General features: G+C 40.1%; 1 protein-coding gene and 1 pseudogene across 1 annotated transcript; both read left to right on the forward strand.

Annotated features, from left to right (window-relative positions):
• Positions 1-3068: 3068 nt before the first annotated feature.
• Positions 3069-4376, forward strand: LOC129716772 (putative ankyrin repeat protein RF_0381; annotated as a pseudogene).
• Positions 4377-14628: 10252 nt separating this feature from the next.
• Positions 14629-19529, forward strand: LOC129724939 (TATA element modulatory factor). The gene is made up of 2 exons (XM_055680232.1): positions 14629-17844; positions 17908-19529. Exons 1-2 carry the CDS (start codon positions 14830-14832, stop codon positions 18109-18111), a joined length of 3219 nt encoding a protein of 1072 aa, XP_055536207.1. The 5' UTR covers positions 14629-14829; the 3' UTR covers positions 18112-19529.
• The last annotated feature ends 160 nt before the right edge of the window (positions 19530-19689 follow it).

A 19689-nucleotide genomic window follows, 5' to 3' on the forward strand; every position in this document is an offset into this window, starting at 1 on the left:
GTAAAGATCCAAACATTTGAAGGGCGGTTTGTACAGCCGCCTCTCAAATAGTTTTAGAATTGCAAAACAGGCGACAGGTTGACCACCGACACGCCAGTGTTAGCTAACGGCCAGTCTCCAGGTTAGTTAGCTAAGTTAGCAAAGATACCTAAAGAACCAAGAGGGTGCACAGAGCACAAAAGCCGCTCCCCGAAGCAATACCTAGCGGTGGTCCCGGGGAGTATTATGGGCTGGAGACTGGAGGGGTTTTAGTGGGTCCGGTCACTGATTCAAACCAACCCCACACTCCCTGAGGTTGGTCACCTCAGGGGTTTGGATGCAAATTTCCCCTCCACCTAAAACAAAAAAAAAAAAATATATATATATATATATAATATATATATATATATATATATATATATATATATATATATATATATATATATATATATATATATATATATATATATATATATATATATATATATATATATATATATATATATATATATATATATATATATATTTATTTATTTTTTTTTTGTTTCAGGTGGAGGGGAAATTTGCATCCAAACCCCTGAGGTGACCTACCTCAGGGAGTGTGGGGTTGGTTTGAATCAGTGACCGGACCCACTAAAACCCCTCCAGTCTCCAGCCCATAATACTCCCCGGGACCACCGCTAGGTATTGCTTCGGGGAGCGGCTTTTGTGCTCTGTGCACCCTCTTGGTTTTTTAGGTATCTTTGCTAACTTAGCTAACTAACCTGGAGACTGGCCGTTAGCTAACACTGGCGTGTCGGTGGTCAACCTGTCTCAAGCACCTTGCCCGTAGTGTCCAGCAGACAGATAGGTCTGTATGCCGATGGGTCCCCTGGCGGTTTCCCAGCCTTCGGCAACAGCACCAATCTCTGTCGCTTACACCTGTCCGGAAAGAGGCAGTCATCCAGGCACTTCTGCATGACTGCTCGAAATAGATCGGGGGCCACTTTCATGGCCGTCCTGATGGCCAAGTTCGGGATTCCATCCGGTCCCGGTGCCTTGCTCACCTTTAGGGAGTTGGCGATCACGATGAGTTCCTCATTCGTAACCCTTACCTCCTTCACAACCTCTGCACGGCTGCCGTCTCTCACGGATTGGATGCCCGGCAGGTTGGCCGACCATCCCTGGTCTGTGTCTGAGATACTGGAACGTCGGACGTGAGACTCAGCAACCGGAGGCCAAGGATTTGGCTCGTGTCGTGGAAAGAGTCCCTCGATGATGCGCTCCAGCATCGCTGGTGATCGCTCTGCAGGCGCCAACACGCCTTTGGTCTTCGCCATTACGACTCTGTAGGCGTTGCCCCACGGATTCGTATTGGCACTCGCACATAGCCTATCGAAGCAGGCCCTTTTGCTCGCCTTTATCGCACTTTTAAGCGCCGATCTTGCAGATCCGAATACTACACGGCGCTCTACCCTCTGTGCATCGGTACGTGCACGTTGCAACATCCGTCTTGCACGGAGGCACGCGCTACGGAGGTCCGCTATCGCGTCGGTCCACCAGTATACCGGTGACTTACCATTCCTAGGTTGGCGGGTCCTAGGCATGGTGGCGTCGCACGCCCGCGATAATGTGGCAACTAATTGGTCAGCACTCGGGCGGAGCCAACTGCCCCCCTCGCGCTCTCTTCTCATTGCTTCTGCAAATACCTCGGCATCGAAATGCGATGTCTTCCACCCGCGGACGGTCGGAGTATTGGCTCTACCCGTCGCCTGCCGCCTCACGTTCTGGACTACGCTATAGCAGACCGACTGGTGGTCACTATAGGTGTAGCCATCGTCTACCCTCCAGTTCACGATCAGTCCTGGGCTGGAGAACGTCACGTCGATGATCGACTCCGCACCATTTCTGCTGAATGTACACTTGGTTCCAACGTTGGCCAGATCTAGGTTGAGCTTTGCCAAAGCTTCCAACAAGATCTGACCCCTCCGGTTCGTGCGGCGGCTTCCCCACTCAACAGCCCAAGCGTTGAAGTCGCCCGCCACTACTAAGGGTGTTAGTCCCGTCAGCTCCATAGATAACAGATCGACCATCTGGGTGAACCTTTCGATAGACCAACGCGGCGGAGCATAACAACTGCAGTAGAACACTCCGTCCACCTTGGCAACCGCGTATCCTTCATTTGAGGTTGACACAACCTCCTGAACCGGGAACTTGCTGGTCGTGCATATGGCCGCCGTACTGGACTTATCTGCAACCCAATTACCGTTTCCGGGAGGAATGCAGTAGGGGTCCGATACGATTGCGATGTCCGACCGCGACTCAGACGCTGCTTGGTATAGCAGCTGCTGTGCCGCATAGCAATGGTTCAGGTTCAATTGTGTCACCCTCACGCCCGTGGTTTCGTGGCCGCCTTACCGGCTGGGCACCGTGGGCCTCCCATAAAGTGCTTAGCGTCCCGTTTTCCAGTACATACCAAGCACTTGGGAGGCTCCCCGCAGTCTTTAGCTTTATGGCCAGCACCACCACAACGCCTACATAACTGGCTCCTATCGGGCCCCTTGCAGGTCCAGGACTTGTGTCCTCCCTCGAAACACCTGAAGCAAACGTCCGGCTGCTGGAGTATGCTCAGGGGACATACTGACCAGCCAACCTTAAGTTTGGCTGTCTTCAGGGCCAGAGTTGCATCGGCCGATGCAAGCCGGAAAGTGGCCACCTGGGTCCCCGCTGGACCCTTTCTGAGGCGAATTACCTCAGTGGCTACTTCCACTCCGCACTTCTCCTTGAGGGCCTGTGCAATATCGCACCTCTCGGTGATTTCATCCAGGTTTTTGAGCTGGAGAGTCACCTCTAAGGTGAGTGCCCGAATTTGCACAATATATATATATATATATATATATATATATATATATATATATATATATATATATATATATATATATATATATATATATATATATATATATATATATATATATATATATATATATATATATATATATATATATATATATATATATATATATATATATATATATATATATATATATATAAATCTCTTGGCAAAGTTAAAGATGTACTCTTGGAATACTTTCCCGAGCTTTGTGAGGATGTTGAAAAAGAGTGTGAACGTAAACCATATATGTGCGAATCATAAAAGGCTGCCAGTTTTCTATAGTCTTGTCCATTTACAGATATTGAATCATCCTTCACTAATGTCGATGTAAACCTATTGCATAACTCACAACTGCCAAGCAGCATTAGGGGAAACAATGGTGAAACTCTGCTTCATTTAGCGGTTGCCAGAGATGATGTCGCTCTCTTTGTTCAAATACTAGAGCAAGGCTGTGACCAGAATGCCTTGGATAACGATAGAAATCATACGGTACATTTCGTGCGAAGTTTTGATATGCTTAATCTGCTTATCGAGCGATATCCAGAAGGGAAACATATATTACATCATCGAAATGCGAACGGATACACCGTTTTGCATCAAGTGTGCTCGAGTTATATGGTAGAAATACCTCGTCTTTCTTTGGTAGAACGAGTCTTGGAATGTGGAGCGGATGTTAATGCGTTGACTGAACAAGGAGACACAGCCTTATTTTGTTTAATAGAGTATGGTCCTTTGGATGTTCTTTTGAAACACGGCATCAAACTCGATATTGTGAATAAAAAAGGTGAAACCGCTCTATGGAATCAATTAAAAAAAGGAAATGCTTGGATGACTAATGCAATGCTGCCGCTTTTCGTTGATCTGCCTTGTTTTAAAATTGGAGCTCATGAATTTCTGGGATTAATGATGAGTCGAAGTAGAAACCGAGATTTCTTCAGTTGTGATTATCAGGAGTATTTGGAGACACCCAGAAGTTACCAAATTTCTGTTTGATTCAGTATATCAACATTCGCGAGAAGAAGCAAGTTGATTGTTTGCGAGAGCATGCTCCAGTGCCTTTAATTTTGTGGTTGAGAAGTTTTTGGACTACGACTATGATTTGAATTACAACTACGAAGATGATAATGGATTTACACCATTAATTGGACTGTTGAGTTATATGGAAGAGAAAAATGATCATCTGGTTAAACGACTTCTCGAAAAGGATGGAATTGATTTAGAGGCACGCAACAACTGGGGACGGACTGCTCTTCTATCGATAACTAGTTATTTTGAATCTGCACAGTGGTATGGTCATAGCACTGAAACAGTTCAGCTGTTATTGGACCATGGGGCAAATATTAATACTGCTGACTCCGATGAAAATACGGCACTGCACATGGCTTTTTCGGATGGCTGGATGCAGTTAGTGGAGGTATTGATTCGAAATGGGGCCGATTTGAAGGCTGTGAATAATGACGGTAAAAAACCGTATCAAATGAGAGGAAGGATAGAGCAGGAATTGTTTTATTTTATGGTTTGAAGCGAGGTGGAGTAAACTGTGTTTGATCAGATACGAAGCTGATCAGTTTGTAGAAAATCTGTAAAAAAATACTACCATATCTTGTGAAGAGTGTTGGTCACTCGCTGTAGAAGACAATCAAAGAGAGGAACACCTCATTTCTTTCGCTTCATTCATTGTATTTTGATTTTTTTTAAATAGCTATCAAAAATAGGTTCTTTTTAGAACTATAACTAGAAGTACTGTAAAAGTGGTTTCCAAGTCGTTCGACTTATAATTCATCGCGTAAAAATTATAGGATATCACTTTCTTGGCTCTAGTCATTTGTCATCTGCTCATACAGGGCTACAGACCTTCTCATACGGTACGGTTGGTCAGCTTATAAAATTTACCAACTCTCGAAATTGGTGTGACCCCAACTCACGAGGCATTTTTCCCTCATTGTTTTGAATGTTTCACATTGGCACCGTTTCGTCCCAAAAGCTCAACCAGCTCGATCTCATTTTTTCTAAAGGCCAAATGCAGTGCCGTGTCTCCATTGTTATCTCTAGCGTCTACGTACGCCCGATTATCCAGAAACATCTGTTTCACTTCCTTTGCTTCAACTGACCAAATTTTAAAACTGCCGTTAGTAATGCATTACGCCCTCGCTGATCGCAAAGTTCTACATTTGCTCCTTTTTGCAGCAAACGTTGAACAAGGTAATCATTTCGTTTGTGTAAGGAACTTAATAATCCAATTATTGGAAGACCAAAACGGCTTCTACAGTTATAGTCTAGGTCGTAGTCGAAATCCAAGAGCTTTTTCACAATATAATGAGCAGAACTAGAACAAGCTACAGCAAATATATTGAAGCTTCCTCGCGTGAGTGTTGGTAAACAGCATCGAGCAATGCTTGCAAAATTGCAAAATTCAGTTAAAAATGGTTGATATTTAGCACTGAAAAATCTATAATCATTGCTAACAATTGGGTCTAAATATTTATAGGCATGTGTTCTGAAGGATGATAATTTAGGCGTTAGTAGTAGAAGTGCAGTAGCCACGTCTGCGTTTCGATTAAACAAATGTCTCAGCACTGCAGCAGTCTCTCCTTTGTTGTTGATTATATATTGGCGTTGTGTTTAAAAAAGAAGTTAAGCATTTCACTGCTTTCAATCATGAATATTACAGTTTCGCCATTTTTCGCCAAGTGATTTACGCTAACACCATGAGCTATGTGATCTTTTCCAATAATTGCAGTTTTGGTGATTCTAGTTTAGCACAGCATACACTATCCAGAGCCGTATGACCGTTGTAATTAGTTTGATTCAGTGCCGCTCGGTATGACGCTTCAAAAGCATTTCCAACTCCAACATATCAACGTTTCGCACAAAATGAATTAGTTTTTTTTAAGAGGGGGATTTGTTAGTAGCTTAGGTATTTATGATAAATATTAGTAAATAATGAGTATGTATGTCCAATCACAAATGGTGACTTCTCAACACTGTTAGTAATTTGTAATTTTAATTTGTTTTCTTTCGCAATTAGGACTTATCATTCGTAGGGATTTAAACCTACTTGTCAAGAAAGGAAAGTAAACTTACAACTAACTTAAATGCTAACTTATTGGCTATAAAGAGAGCTTATCGTAGCAATTGAGGATTGCAACGATTTTTGTCGAAAATTGTTAATAATTTTATTTGACATAGCTTTTAATGGTTCAACACCAGTAAGTCTATGTAATTCGAGTGTACCAAACCAAGAAGGACGCTTCAAAATCATTTTCAGAATTTTATTCTGAATCCTTTGGAGCGTTTTCTTCCTTGTTGAGCAGCAACTTGACCAGATCGGTACAGCATAAAGCATTGCTGGTCTAAAAATTTGTTTGTAAATCAAAAGTTTGTTCTTTAAACAAAGTTTGGAATTCCTGTTAATGAGAAGATATAAACTTCTCGTATATTTGATGCACTTGGCTTGTATACTCTCAATATGCTCTTTGAAAATAAGTTTTTTATCGTAAATTAGTCCCAAGTACTTAACCTTGTCAGACCAACTTAAAATAACACCATTCATCTTGACAACGTGATTATTGTTTGGCTTGAGGAAAGAAGCCCTAGTCTTATGAGGAAAAATTATCATTTGAGTTTTAGAAGCATTGGGAGAGATTTTCCACTTTTGCAAGTAGGAAGAAAAAATATCTAAACTTTTCTGCAATCGACTGCATATGACACGAAGGCTTTTTCCTTTTACGGAAATGCTTGTGTCATCGCAGAACAATGACTTTGTGCATCCTGGAGGCAAATCAGGAAGATCTGAAGTGAATATGTTGTACAGGACTGGGTCCAAGACAGAACCTTGAGGCACACCTGCTCTGACAGGAAATCTATCAGATTTTGAATTCTGATAGACAACCTGCAGAGTTCGATCAGTAAGATAATTTTTCAAAATTTTGATTAGGAAAATTGGAAAATTAAATGTTTGCAATTTCGCTATCAAACCTTTATGCCAAACACTGTCGAATGCTTTTTCTATGTCTAATAGAGCAGCTCCAGTGGAATAACCTTCAGATTTGTTAGCTCGTATCATATTAGTAACTCTGAGCAATTGATGAGTAGTGGAATGCCCATGGCGAAATCCAAACTGTTCATTTGCAAAAAATGAATTTTCGTTGATGTGCGACATCATTCTGTTAAGAATAATTCTCTCAAACAGTTTACTTATAGAAGAAAGCAAACTGATTGGTCGATAACTTGAAACTTCAGCTGGATTCTTATCCGGCTTTAAAATTGGAGTAATTTTTGCACTTTTCCACAATTTGGGAAAATATGCAATTTTGAAGCAGCAATTGAAAATTTTCACTAAAAATTCCATTGTGCTCTCAGGGAGATGTTTGATTAATATATTAAAGATTCCATCGTCACCAGGTGTCTTTTGAAATTTTATACAATTGAAATTTTTTAATAATTGATTTAATCTCATTCAAGTTAGTTTCAATTATTTCTGCAGGTAAAAAAATCAGGGAAGAAATTAAATCGAATTGACATGTGACTTCATTTTCAATTGGACTCACAAAATTCAAATTTGAATTATGAACACTCTCAAACTTTTGCAAGTCTTTGAGCCTTTTGTTCATTGGATACAAAAAAACGTTCACCATCTCTGAAAACTGGAATAGGCTTTGAAGGTTTCATAAGAATTTTCGACAGCTTCCAAAAGGGTTTTGAATATGGTTTCAATTTTTCAACTTTAGTCTCAAAATTTTGATTTCTCAGAAGAATAAATCTATGTTTAATCTTTTTCTGTAAATCTTTATAAATTGTTTCAAAAACAGGGTCACGAGAACGTTGATATTGACGTCTGCGGACATTTTTCAAACGAATTAGAAGTTGAAGATTTTCGTCAATTATTGGTGAATCAAATTTCACTTGTGCCTTTGGAACAGAATAATTCCTGGCATCAACAATTGCACATTTTAATGCTTCCAAAGCGGAATCAATATTCACTTCGTTTTGCAAATCAAGCTCATAATTGAAATTTCTCTCAATATGAGTTTTGTATCTTTCCCAATTAGCCTTGTTATAATTAAAAACAGAGCTCATAGGGTTTAAAACTGATTCATGTGATAAAGAAAAAGTTATTGAAAGATGGTCAGAATCAAAGTCAGCATGTGTGATCAAATCACTACATACATGACTTTGAGCTGTTAGCACCAAATCAATTGTTGATGGGTTTCTTACAGAAGAAAAGCATGTAGGACTATTCGGAGACAAAATAGAATAGTATCCTGAAGAACAATCATTGAATAATATTTTGCCATTGGAATTACTTTGAGAATTATTTCATGACCGATGTTTAGCGTTAAAATCGCCGATTATAAAAAATTTCGAACGATTTCTGGTGAGTTTTTGTAAATCACCTTTAAAATAATTTTTGTGCTCGCGTGTGCATTGGAATGGAAAATATGCTGCGGTAATAAATAAAATCCTAAGTTCAGTTTGAACTTCAATTCCCAGAGTTTCAATAACTTTCGTCTCAAGATGGGGAAGAGGACGATGTTTGATTCGGCGATGAATAACAATTGCAACTTCTCCGCCGGAACCCTGAATCCTATCATATCTATGAACCTCGTAATTGGGATCATATTTCAATTTAATGTTAGGTTTCAAAAATGTTTCAGTAATAATTGCAATATGCACATTATCTACTGTTAAAAAATTAAAAAGCTCATTCTCATTGGCTTTCAATGAGCGAGCATTCCTATTTAAAATTTTGATTGGTTTATTAAAAATCATTGCTAAATTTTAAATTAGAAACAATTTTAATTGTAAAATTTGTACCTATTTGGATGGCTTCAAACATTGATTTTGCCTGCGACATGGCGTTCATAAGATCGAACATTGCTTGTTGCAGAAAAGAAAGTTTACCTGTCGTAATAGGCCACAGGCAGTTGACACTAGAAAAAATACTTTCGGTAGCTATATTAGCTGAGGTAATATGTGTACATTTATTTTCTAGCGTGTTTTGCTTACCCATATTAACGGTCATTTTTGAACTACCAACATTAGGCGGTAGAATGTTCGAACTACCTGTAACCTGTGCATATGTTAAACGAGTATGCAAAGGGGTAGAAGAAGTGGGCGGTACTGGTACGCTTGGAGAATTTTGTTTTGAAGTTTGTTTTGATTGGGAAATTGAATTTTGTTTACCTTGCCTTGCCTTAACAATTGCTAAACGGACTGGACATTGATAAAAATTTGACATATGGTTGCCGTTACAATTCACACAGCGAAAATTTTTACTCTCTTTCACAGGACATGTGTCCTTTTTGTGAGAAGAGTCTCCACAAATAAGACATTTTTGGTCCATGTTACAGAATTTTGAACCATGGCCATAACGTTGGCAAGTGTGGCATTGGGTGATATGCTTTTCACCTCCGCCAAACTTTCGATACAATTCCCATTTCACTCGCACATTATAAATAGCATGTGCTTTGTCAACAAATTTCAAAATTGTAACCTCACTGCGGTTAAAATGAATTAAATAATTAGCAAGGGAAATTTCAGTTCTCTGACTGTTTTCGCCTCGTGATTTTTGTTTCATTAGAATTACTTGGGTAAGGGCTATGTCAAGTAATTCTGTTAAAGTAAGTTTGATCTCATCAACGGTTTGATCGTGGTGAGACCTTTTAATACAACCTTGAACGGCTTGGCGCTCTTAGTGTCATATGTAAAAAAATTATACATCTTTTCAGTTAAATACTGAATAAGACGATTACGACCCTTTATAGAGTCGGCTAATAAGCGGCATTCGCCTCTACGACCAATTTGATAGGTAACTTTAACGTCAGAAACGAACGTTGAAAGTTTCTTTTTGAAAATATTGAATTCAGAAGAAATAGTTACCACAATAGGTGGAACTTCCTCCTTTTTAAAAGAATTTACATTTTGTATAGTTTCATTACTAATAACTTCCATTTCACCAGCTTCTTGCTCAGGCAAAATATCAAAAAGATTGTCACTACAGCAACTCGAAGTGTCAGAAAGAGATGCCTCTCTTTTCCTCCCCGCAGCGATGCGAGATTTCTTTTTCCGTCCTGCCATTTCAGGTGATACGAAAAAAGTTAAAACAAATGTTAAATTCAAAAGTAGGTAGTCTTGAGAAAGACTGGTGGGAGATAGCTTTCAGGTAATCTTTAAAAGACACACTGACAAAACACAAACTTTGAAGCTATAGGCAGTCAAAGACCAGTCCACAAGCAACCGAAAACACGTCTGATCTGTAGGACAGTTCAAGACGCACGAAATGAATTAGTTTGTTTCCCTCATTGTCCTCTGTATCAATATCCCATCCGTTGTCCAGCAACTCAGTGGCCAACTCACAGTTACCTGCCTTAACAGCTTTATGTAGAGGATATGCCTCAGCGTCGCTGGGCGTGTTTGGTGAGTCTGCCGAAGAGAAAAAATATCAGCTATATAAGCACTTGATTATCTAGAGCACAAATAAACCTACTCCTCATATCCAATTTCTCTTCTGTACCCGTTATATTCTGATAATTTTCTCAAAACTCAGGAATTAACTCACATATAGTGTCGATATTATTGATAAACTGTGGATAATCATATCGATGCAAAACGATTTCCCTCTGAAATTTAGCTGTATCGCTTCTTAGAAATTCTCCATGGTGTTTCAATATAAATTGAATGTTTGTACTGTTTGCTTCATTGATTGCATCTCGAAGCTCATGAAATCCAAAATCCGTTTCAAAATACAATTTAACGTCAGGAGCTGTGACATACATTTTTTCTAGAAATTCAACATATCCCCGTCCAATCATATAATGCAATAAGACGGTTTCTGGAAATTTTATACTGGACAACTCAAATTGTTGCGAATTTTAGCGAAGCAATAGTTCAATGCTAAAGCACGGCTCAATAAGTATACTTGGCATTCCATTATTCTGTCTGAATAGATCTAGTTTATACTTCGCAATGCATTTTTCGATTGTGTCTCGAATGGACCCTTTCCTAAGGTGTTTCAATATTGCCGAACCTGAGACAAAGTCGCGCATGAAAATGTTTGTGGAAGCCAAAATTTTTCCTTCCTTCTTTCCAAACAAAATATTTATATAAGCAACAACGTCAACGCGAATGCTCACCATTCGCACTGTTTAAATGTTTCCAGTGTCGGAGTTCAAACCAAACCCAAAGTGTACACTCAAAATATTTTTCACGTTATTGTTACGTGAAATTTCCTATCACTGAAATAATCTCACATGTTCAGATTATATGGGAGTGTTATAAATTTGCACTATTGGAACATCCAATCAAAACAATGTGATCGAAAATGTGTCATGCATTCTTTATAGGATCGTCTGATAGACTCACATTTTTACCAAGCTTTTAAAATAGATAAGCAAATCGTTTAAAAACTAAAGAACATATAATCGATTGGACTCATTGGAAATGCCATATTTATATCTTGACATACAATAACAATTTCATAGGAAAATCTCATGCATTCCTTGTTATTATCCCATAGAAATAACTTCACTAAAGGGACTGTTTCTTTCATGTGATATGTACATGAAAACAAATCGAAGTGTTTGTTAATGAAAAATACAAGAATTTATTATAAAAATTATATTTATTTTAAAAAATTTGTTGCCCGTATATCTCTTATCGGAATAAAGCAATCCTATAAATTAAAGCGAGAATGAACTACGTCGGTCGGTGGCGGTCACAACTATCGAGAGATTTCACTACCGACTTCCTGACAAATGATGATTAAAAAGAAAATTACCGGTTCAACGTTGGCCACTTGATCCGGGTTCCAATTGTCTGTTCGTTGTTTGCTCGATGATACGATTTGAAAAGTAAAAATTTTTTCGGTGTGATCTATAGTTGTGAATATCTAGGTAATTTTAAACTCAACTTACCTATTGGAGATTAGGAAATATCCTTCCAATCGCCCAATAAGACGCCGTCTTTTCGTGGTGTAGCCATTTTGAATCTGGATGACTCGAAACCAAATCCAAACGTCAGAACAAAACTTCACAGGTAAACTGACACAAAGTAACGCGACGTGTGTTTTTTATTGGATTTATCAATAAGATTTCGATACATGACGGTTTTATATACCGTTTTGATTCAAACTTAGAACAGTCTCAAACTTCGAACACTTCGCAATAAAAATCGAATTATTAGAGCTAGGTTATTAAAAAGCATGATTATTATACACCATTTCGTTCCTTAGAATGTCCTTTACCCAGTGATGCATGGTTCTCTACTGTAGGGCCGCTTCCGGGGAATCAGCAGGCGTTGAAAAAAGTGACAGCCCGTATTCAGACGGTTTGCCTATCTATCTCTTAGCGATTACGTTGAAGTGTTCGGAGTTTGAATCAAAGCCGATTTCTAAATTCTCCTTGTTTTCGTGTACAAAATGTGTTTAAATCTGTGTAAATAGCACTTAATTGCAACAACAATAAAATAACCAACATGCTAAACCCTTAAGATCGATGAAAAAGTTCATTTTTTGTTGATTTTTTAGTACAATAAGTTACATCATGGCTTAAGTGTTCGAAATTTTATGCATTATGGTACCTACTTTATGAAATATATTCCGCAATATTGCCTGTAAATTCAACTTTCTACCACACATGTTAGACGTTAATGAATATCAAATAAAATGGATGTGAAAATCCGATAATTATTATTTCATTGTGCGATTCGTTAAAATTATTGTATCACACTTTTTTTACAAATGGATTTCTAATGGAATCAATTATAGTTAAGGGATCTTTTGGTACGGTAAATTCATTGGACAAATTTAATAGAGAATATATGTCGACTTGTTTCAGTGATACTTGTACATTTTCTGTCATTTTGCATGATTTATGTGACAAAAATAACATCTACGTAAAAATCACATGCATACTATGTTTTATCACGTAGCATCTACGTCAACTTGGCAACGTCGAACAGAATGAAGTATCGCGTGAACTCTCCGTGTGAAAATCCACAGAAACTAAAAATGGCGAAGCCTTTGCCTGATTCAGCCTTTGATAACAAAAAGGAAATTTCTCGGTGATTTGTCAATAAGTGAGCTTTAGAAAAATCATAAGAATCCGACATCGAGTCTTGAGCTTACAGATTTTACACAGATTCAGTTCAAATGGCAAGGAATTACCTGAACATAAATAGTTGCAGCTAACAGTTATTATCGCCGGCGAATGTCGCAATATCATTTTGTCATTTTGTATGTCAATTCATTTACGAATTGGCGATTTTGCATGCCCGATCAACTTATCAAGCATCATATTCGGATAATTTCTAAAAACTATTTCTAGTCTCTCAAAAATTGGGGAAACCACGATTGAAAATTATAACACAAACATATAAGACATACGTAACACTCAGGAAGAAATCTTCCAAAAAAGTTGGTACAAAATGAACTACCCGAATGATTTCACACTCTGAATAAAATCACTGTTTGAGTTGTTTTTGATGGCAGTGTACCGGCGCATCCCTGCATTTGTCTGGTTCCTACTCGAAAAATGGTGCATTGATTTTGTAAATAACTTTTTGACAGTTCCTTATGGGATTTTCATTGGGGCTCGATGAAGCCGAGAAAAAGAAAATTAATTTTGTTCATTATTTATCGAGCAGTTTGACATGACGAGGTACGGAGTACTATGGGGCAACGTGTACCAGAAAAAAACGCCAGTGTTACGTATGTCTTATGTATGTGGTTATGCCATCCTGGATAACATTTGTCAGTTTTATTTTCAATTTTACAGAATGCATCCTAGTATAGAAAACAAAGACATAGTCCCACGTCAAAACAGACAGAAATTCATGTCGTTTTCGTTTTCGCGGTGTAGCTACACTCAAACGACACTTTTGACACCGTAAATGTTTTATTTGACTTTTCGGACTACCATTTTTCTGTCTCTGACTACACTTTTTCTGTCCCTGACAACACCCGAAAAAAGCAGAGTGTACTGTAGGAAGTTACCAACACATTCACACGTATGTGTCAAAACTAATTTGTTTTGGTTCTCGTTCTACGTGGACATATAGTCGCTGCAACTGGCCCTGCTACCATCGAACTGACAGCGAAGGCTTCAGTACGAAAACAGAAAAAAGAAGAAGAAGTTCCACGTGGTAAAGTGTCAGGTAATTTTTTTTCAGCACATTAGCGAGATGAAATGGATATGAAATGGAAACGAGACAAAATGACGAATACGATTATGACCGAAACAAAAACGAATTGACAGCTATTCCATTATTACACATACCAATCCAACGACACTGAAAATGTTTTATTTGAGACTGCAAAGTATAGACCTTTTTACGTACGAATGTGTTAGTGCCACTAGTTGAGGAAAATATTTACAAATAGCTGTTTTGTTTGCAATCCTATGTTTTTAGCAGCTGTACAAATACTCAGGGGAACACTCATTATATGTTTTAAACTTGTTTCTGGATGATTTTTTTCATTCTTGATCAGAAATCGGAAGAAGTTGCTGAACATAATCGACCACAAATTTTAAAAAGTGATAAAAGTCGAAAAAACGCGATGCGATGATTCACCGTTTGGAGGAAGCAAAAGCAACTTTACACGGGTTTACACGTGTGTTTTTCGTTTTCGCGAGAACGAAAACGACATCATACAATTTTTTCAGTTCTGTTACTGTCGTTACTGTTCGTCCTCATCACAGTTTACTCAAAAATTTGTTGGTTTCGTCAAAATTCAACTTGCCATACCCAACGTCCTGAGTGCATCTCTGCGCAAGCCTGTCTATGTCAATAAAAACACAATACGACGGAGAAGTTTTGACGTGTCCACACAAAAGGGAAAATCGAACTTTCGAGCTAGAAAAAGTGAAAAATTAGTCAGAAAACGGAAAAAATTGTGTATATTTTGTGATGTGAGTGCATTCAGCATAGGAACCGAACTGGAGCCGAAATCGCAGCCGTCGCCATCCGTGGAAACAATGAGCTGGTTCGATACGACAGGAATTGCCAATCTGGCAAAAACGGCATTGAAGGAGGCCCAGAAACAGATTGACAAGGCCTTGGATATTAAGGAAGATGTCGAGGACGGTGGCGGCGGTAACGGCGGCGCTGACAAAGACAGTGGTCTCGCAGGAAAACAAAACCCCGATTCGTTGGTTGGGACAAGTGCTAGCATCCGCACTGAACCGTGCAATCCGGTTACGGAAGTGAAGGGCGGTGGAAACGTCAGTAGGGGGCAAATGGATAGTATTTGGGGATCGTTTACCGGGTCGTTCTTTGAACAACCAGTAACAGCTGCCAATGTGACTGTGACAAAGCCTCCGTCCAGTTTAAAACGAAAGAGTTTCGAGGATTCCGGAATGGCTGAAGTACCGGAAAAGCTTGGATCGCCCGAGAATAGTTCAGAATCTATCGAGCTACTGAGTCCGGTAACAACACCCGGTTCGGCTTTAACATCGCCTAGTTCCGGTCCTACTTGTCAGGAGGAATCAGAATCGGTGGAAGTTATTAAGATGCAAGGGACGGCTTCGAGTGTGTCGTCACCGGATTCGATAGCTACGCTCGATCGCAGTCCACAATTGGAAGGAGAGGAAGAGGTTCGGTTCACGTCTGTCGACCTGGACGGAGATGATGATATCAGCGTGGAAGAAGATTCAATTTCATACACCCTATCGGAGCAACCGATTACGATTATGGAAACTGGTGATCAACCTGGGGCAATAACAGTGGCTCCAAGTCGTAGCAGCTTGCATTTGAGTTTAGATAAATCTTCTCTTACGCGGCAGATGACTTTTTCGGAGGTTTCGGTTTGCGAAACAGAAACTTCTAATGATTCGGAAACAACGGTGACCTCGGAGGAAAGAGGTAAACTGCCAGTGGAAGAGTTAGAAAAGTCATACGAAAACATCGAAATTCAAACGCAGATCTCGGATTCTACTCATAGCTTCGAAGAGATTCAGGCATTGCAAGTGCCGGCGGAACACAAGCAGTTGGAAGCGACTTCGTCGCAAAATTCCGGAGATGAAATAGAAACGGCAACTTCATCGGATATTGAAATCATATCTAGTCCTAATGGCGACTCTAGCAGTACCAATAGTGGGGCGTACAGAACAAGTCCACTGAAAATTCCAGATGGAAAAGGGAACATTGATATTATGATGATTAAAAAACGAGGCCATAACCGTGAACTGTCCGAAGTTTCGGTACAAAGTGTAAACAGTGATGATTTGAGTGAAACGGACAAGTTGATGCGAAGGATAGCGGAAGTTTCGGATATTCTAGAGCAAAGAGAGCTTCGTCTGTTGGAACTCGGTCGGCAAAATGCTGAGCTTCACGAGCAAAATTGTCAGTTGACTGCTCAGTTGGAGCAGAAACAAAAATGCGCAGAGAGCTGTGAATCCGATGAGTACACGCAACGGTTGTCTGCCCTGGAGAAAAAGTTTCAACAAGCGATACGGGTAAGGGAATCGTTCAAAAAACAGTTGGAGGTCGCGCGAACAGAGGCACAGGGCAAGATATCGCAGTTGGAGGTTAATAAGATTGTCGATGAGAAAAACATTATGATCGAAGAGTTGAAAAAGGAAGGCGAAAAGTTTTCCAAAGAGGTTTTGATCCATTCCAACATTATTAAAAAGCTACGACTTAAAGAGAGGGAAAGTGAGTCTCTGATCAAGAAGCTTAAGGAAGACATTGGAGATTTGAGAGATGAAACGGAGCGGCTTAAGCGGTCTTTGTCAGCCAAGGAAGAAGTGGAACGTTCGCAAATCGATGCCGTACACAAACTGTCCTCAGAGAAGCGAAAGCTCGAAAAAGATAACGGTTCGCTGAAAAGTCAACTAGACGATCAGACTCAGAAGCTGGAAACTCTGAAAAAGAGTTTCGACTTTGCCAGAAAAGAACTCACGGAGAAAACTGAAGCTTATCAAGATCTGGTAAGAAAGTCTTCCCTGCTGTCTACGATGGAAACTGAGCACGGTAATATGCAAAGATTGAACGAACAGATTACTACTGAGTTGGATGATTTACGCGAAAAATTACGAACCGCTGAGTTGGAACATGCACAGCGCTTTCAGCGGTTAAAGAACGAAAATGCAGAGCTGTTGCTGCGTATCGAAGAAACGGAAATACGATCGGAAGAGGAAAAGAACGCCACAGCGATGGCCACCGTTCCGTTGATGAAACAAATCGAGTCGCTCCAAAACTCATTGCGTAACAAGGAGCGCTTGTGGGAGCAACGCGAAGCAGACATTCTTCGTAAGCTGGACGAATCTGTAAGCAAATCAAAAACGTTTGTCGACAACGAGCGGTCGTTAAAGGATCAGATATTCACTCTTAACGGTCGAATCTCCAATTTAGAGGACAGACTAACCACCGCTCTGTTCAAAGCCGAAGATCTAACCAACAACCTGCAGCAAAAGCAAATCGAACTTGAACTTTTGGAAAGTGATCATAAAATTAAAATTAACAGCTTGGAGGTTGAACGGAAATCTTTGAAAGCGACACTAGCCGAACTCGAATCCGCAGTGGCAGAAAAAGAACACAAAATCGTCCAGCAGAAGGATCAATTGGAGAAACTCAAAGCCCAGCAGTCCATCGTCAACCAACATCACAGCAAACAAGACACTGTTTCTTCCGTTCAGCGTCATTCTCCTCCATCACCATTCTCCCAAGTGGGGGGTGCCCTTGGAGCACTGGGTATCGAATCGCGCACCTCTTCGCCGACACCGAGCATGGGAAATCTGTCGCTGCCGGAATCGATCGGGAGTATCCCTTGGAACCAGGCGGATGATGACGGATTAGGGTCGAACAGTGGTCGACAAACAATCGGTGGACTGCCATTGCTACACACCACCTCGTTGCTGGAGAATCTACAGGCCACTCTTAAGCAGCGCGATGGCGAAGTGTATCAACTACAGTGGGAGCTGTCCCGTTTCCAGCAGGAGCGTAATGTTTTGCACGCGGAAATATCCAGTCTGACCGCGGAATTGGAGAGTGTAAGTAACCTTTGAGTAGACAGGTGCCAAAATGGGTTAAATTGAATGATTTATTGTTTATAGATCAAGGAAAAAAGTGAGCGCACCGCTAGACTGGAAGAAGAGCACACCCAACTGCAGGAACGGTATGACGCGCTGCTCCAGTTATACGGTGAAGCCGTGGAGAAAACCGAAGAACTGAATCTGGACCTGGAAGACGTGAAGGAGATGTACAAAGTGCAGATTGACGATTTGCTGCGACAGGTCGCCGCCGGGAAGCAATTATAGTGGTCGGGAAGATAGAACTAGTGGTGTTAGCTGCTGCCTTCGTAGTCGTTTAGGACGATAAGTGCAAGATGTTTTTTTTTTTGTTGATGGAAACACAGATTTGCACAACATAGGCGGTGTTCACTTGATGAACGCATACTAAAAGAGAAATAGCTTCTAACAGTTTTCAGAAACGTTTACTCGCTAAAGTTGCGATAATGTACGATCTGAGGTCGCTTTGTTCGAGAGAGTACATTTGGGTTCGCCACAGAAGGCAGAATCACGAAAGGCAGAAGCACGAAAGGCGGAATCATGAAAGGCAGAACTCTATGACCGTGCACACAAGGCAGAATATTTCAAAAGGCAGAATTTCGAAGGGCACGAAAGGCAGAATCACTGATAGCAGAACCTGACTCACGATAGCCAAGTGCGTGATGGCAAATTGGTGCGAATCCTGGTCACGGTATCAAAGCTGCTACTCTACATTTATTATTTGATATTATTTGGTAACCAGACATAATAACTAGTCACACAGCAATGATCAGTTTTGATAGGGGGTGCAATTCAAGCCTAATTGTTAGATCCGAAACGCGCAAACTGGTTTGGCTCAGCTCCTCAAGACTCTCATGGCATCGCGGAGAGTAATCTTTCGATGTTAGGTATAACTTACACTAGTCTCAACGGCTTGTTGGTTATAATTAACATAAAACAATTCATGCGGCGAAGACGCATAATCGAGGGCAAGGAATCGAGGCGGCACAAAGCCGCCGTGGTTTCCGCGGTCCGAGCCGGCCGCCGACCCGCCGTCGGAAGCGGCGGCCTCTCGCATACAAACAACTGATCTATTGGTTTTCTGAGATTATTCAAACAGGTTTTCTTTCCCTTAGTTAAGTCCGAACGAGCGGTAGCGAGTAAGGACAGCATACACTTGGACAATAGAGTCGGCCAAAGGCCGCGAGTGTGTGTTGTTTAAAAGAAAATAGACCATCTTTGATTCTGCCATTCGTGCTCTTTGTGATTCTGCCATTCGTTATTCTGCCTTATGAAATATTCTGCCTTTCGTAATTCTGCTTTTCGTGAGTCTGCCTTTCGTGATTCTGCCTTTCGATTTTCTGCCTTTCGTAGGAGACCCGTACATTTGAGGTTTTCAGCTTTCCGGCTTGAGTCGTTATTTGTCAAATCTGTTAATTTCCCGGGTGGAAAACTAGGGGAAAGTCCTTTTTTTAAACGACAGTCTAAATATTTTTAATATTCTTCTATCATAGAATTAGAAAAATTTGATGCGCTTCGTACTGCAATGGTTCTATATTGTTCAAAACATATAGCAAGAAAATCAAATTTATCGGTTGTCGGTATCAGCAACACATCATAATTCAAAAAAAAAAATAGTCTAAGAACACCTACAGTGTAGTTTAATATATTTATCCAGAAAATGGAAAGGATGTTCAATTGCTTCGAAAACCCTTTTATTTTGCAGTGTGTGATATGAATTTACCATCTCGAAATCACTTCGTACTAAATTATCGGAAATAGATTCCTCGTAATGGAAATATAAGAGCCACATGAACCATCAAATTGCTATTGCAATGCAGAAGCTCG

Source organism: Wyeomyia smithii, chromosome 1 (assembly GCF_029784165.1).
Source record: "Wyeomyia smithii strain HCP4-BCI-WySm-NY-G18 chromosome 1, ASM2978416v1, whole genome shotgun sequence".
Taxonomy (NCBI): domain Eukaryota; kingdom Metazoa; phylum Arthropoda; class Insecta; order Diptera; family Culicidae; genus Wyeomyia; species Wyeomyia smithii.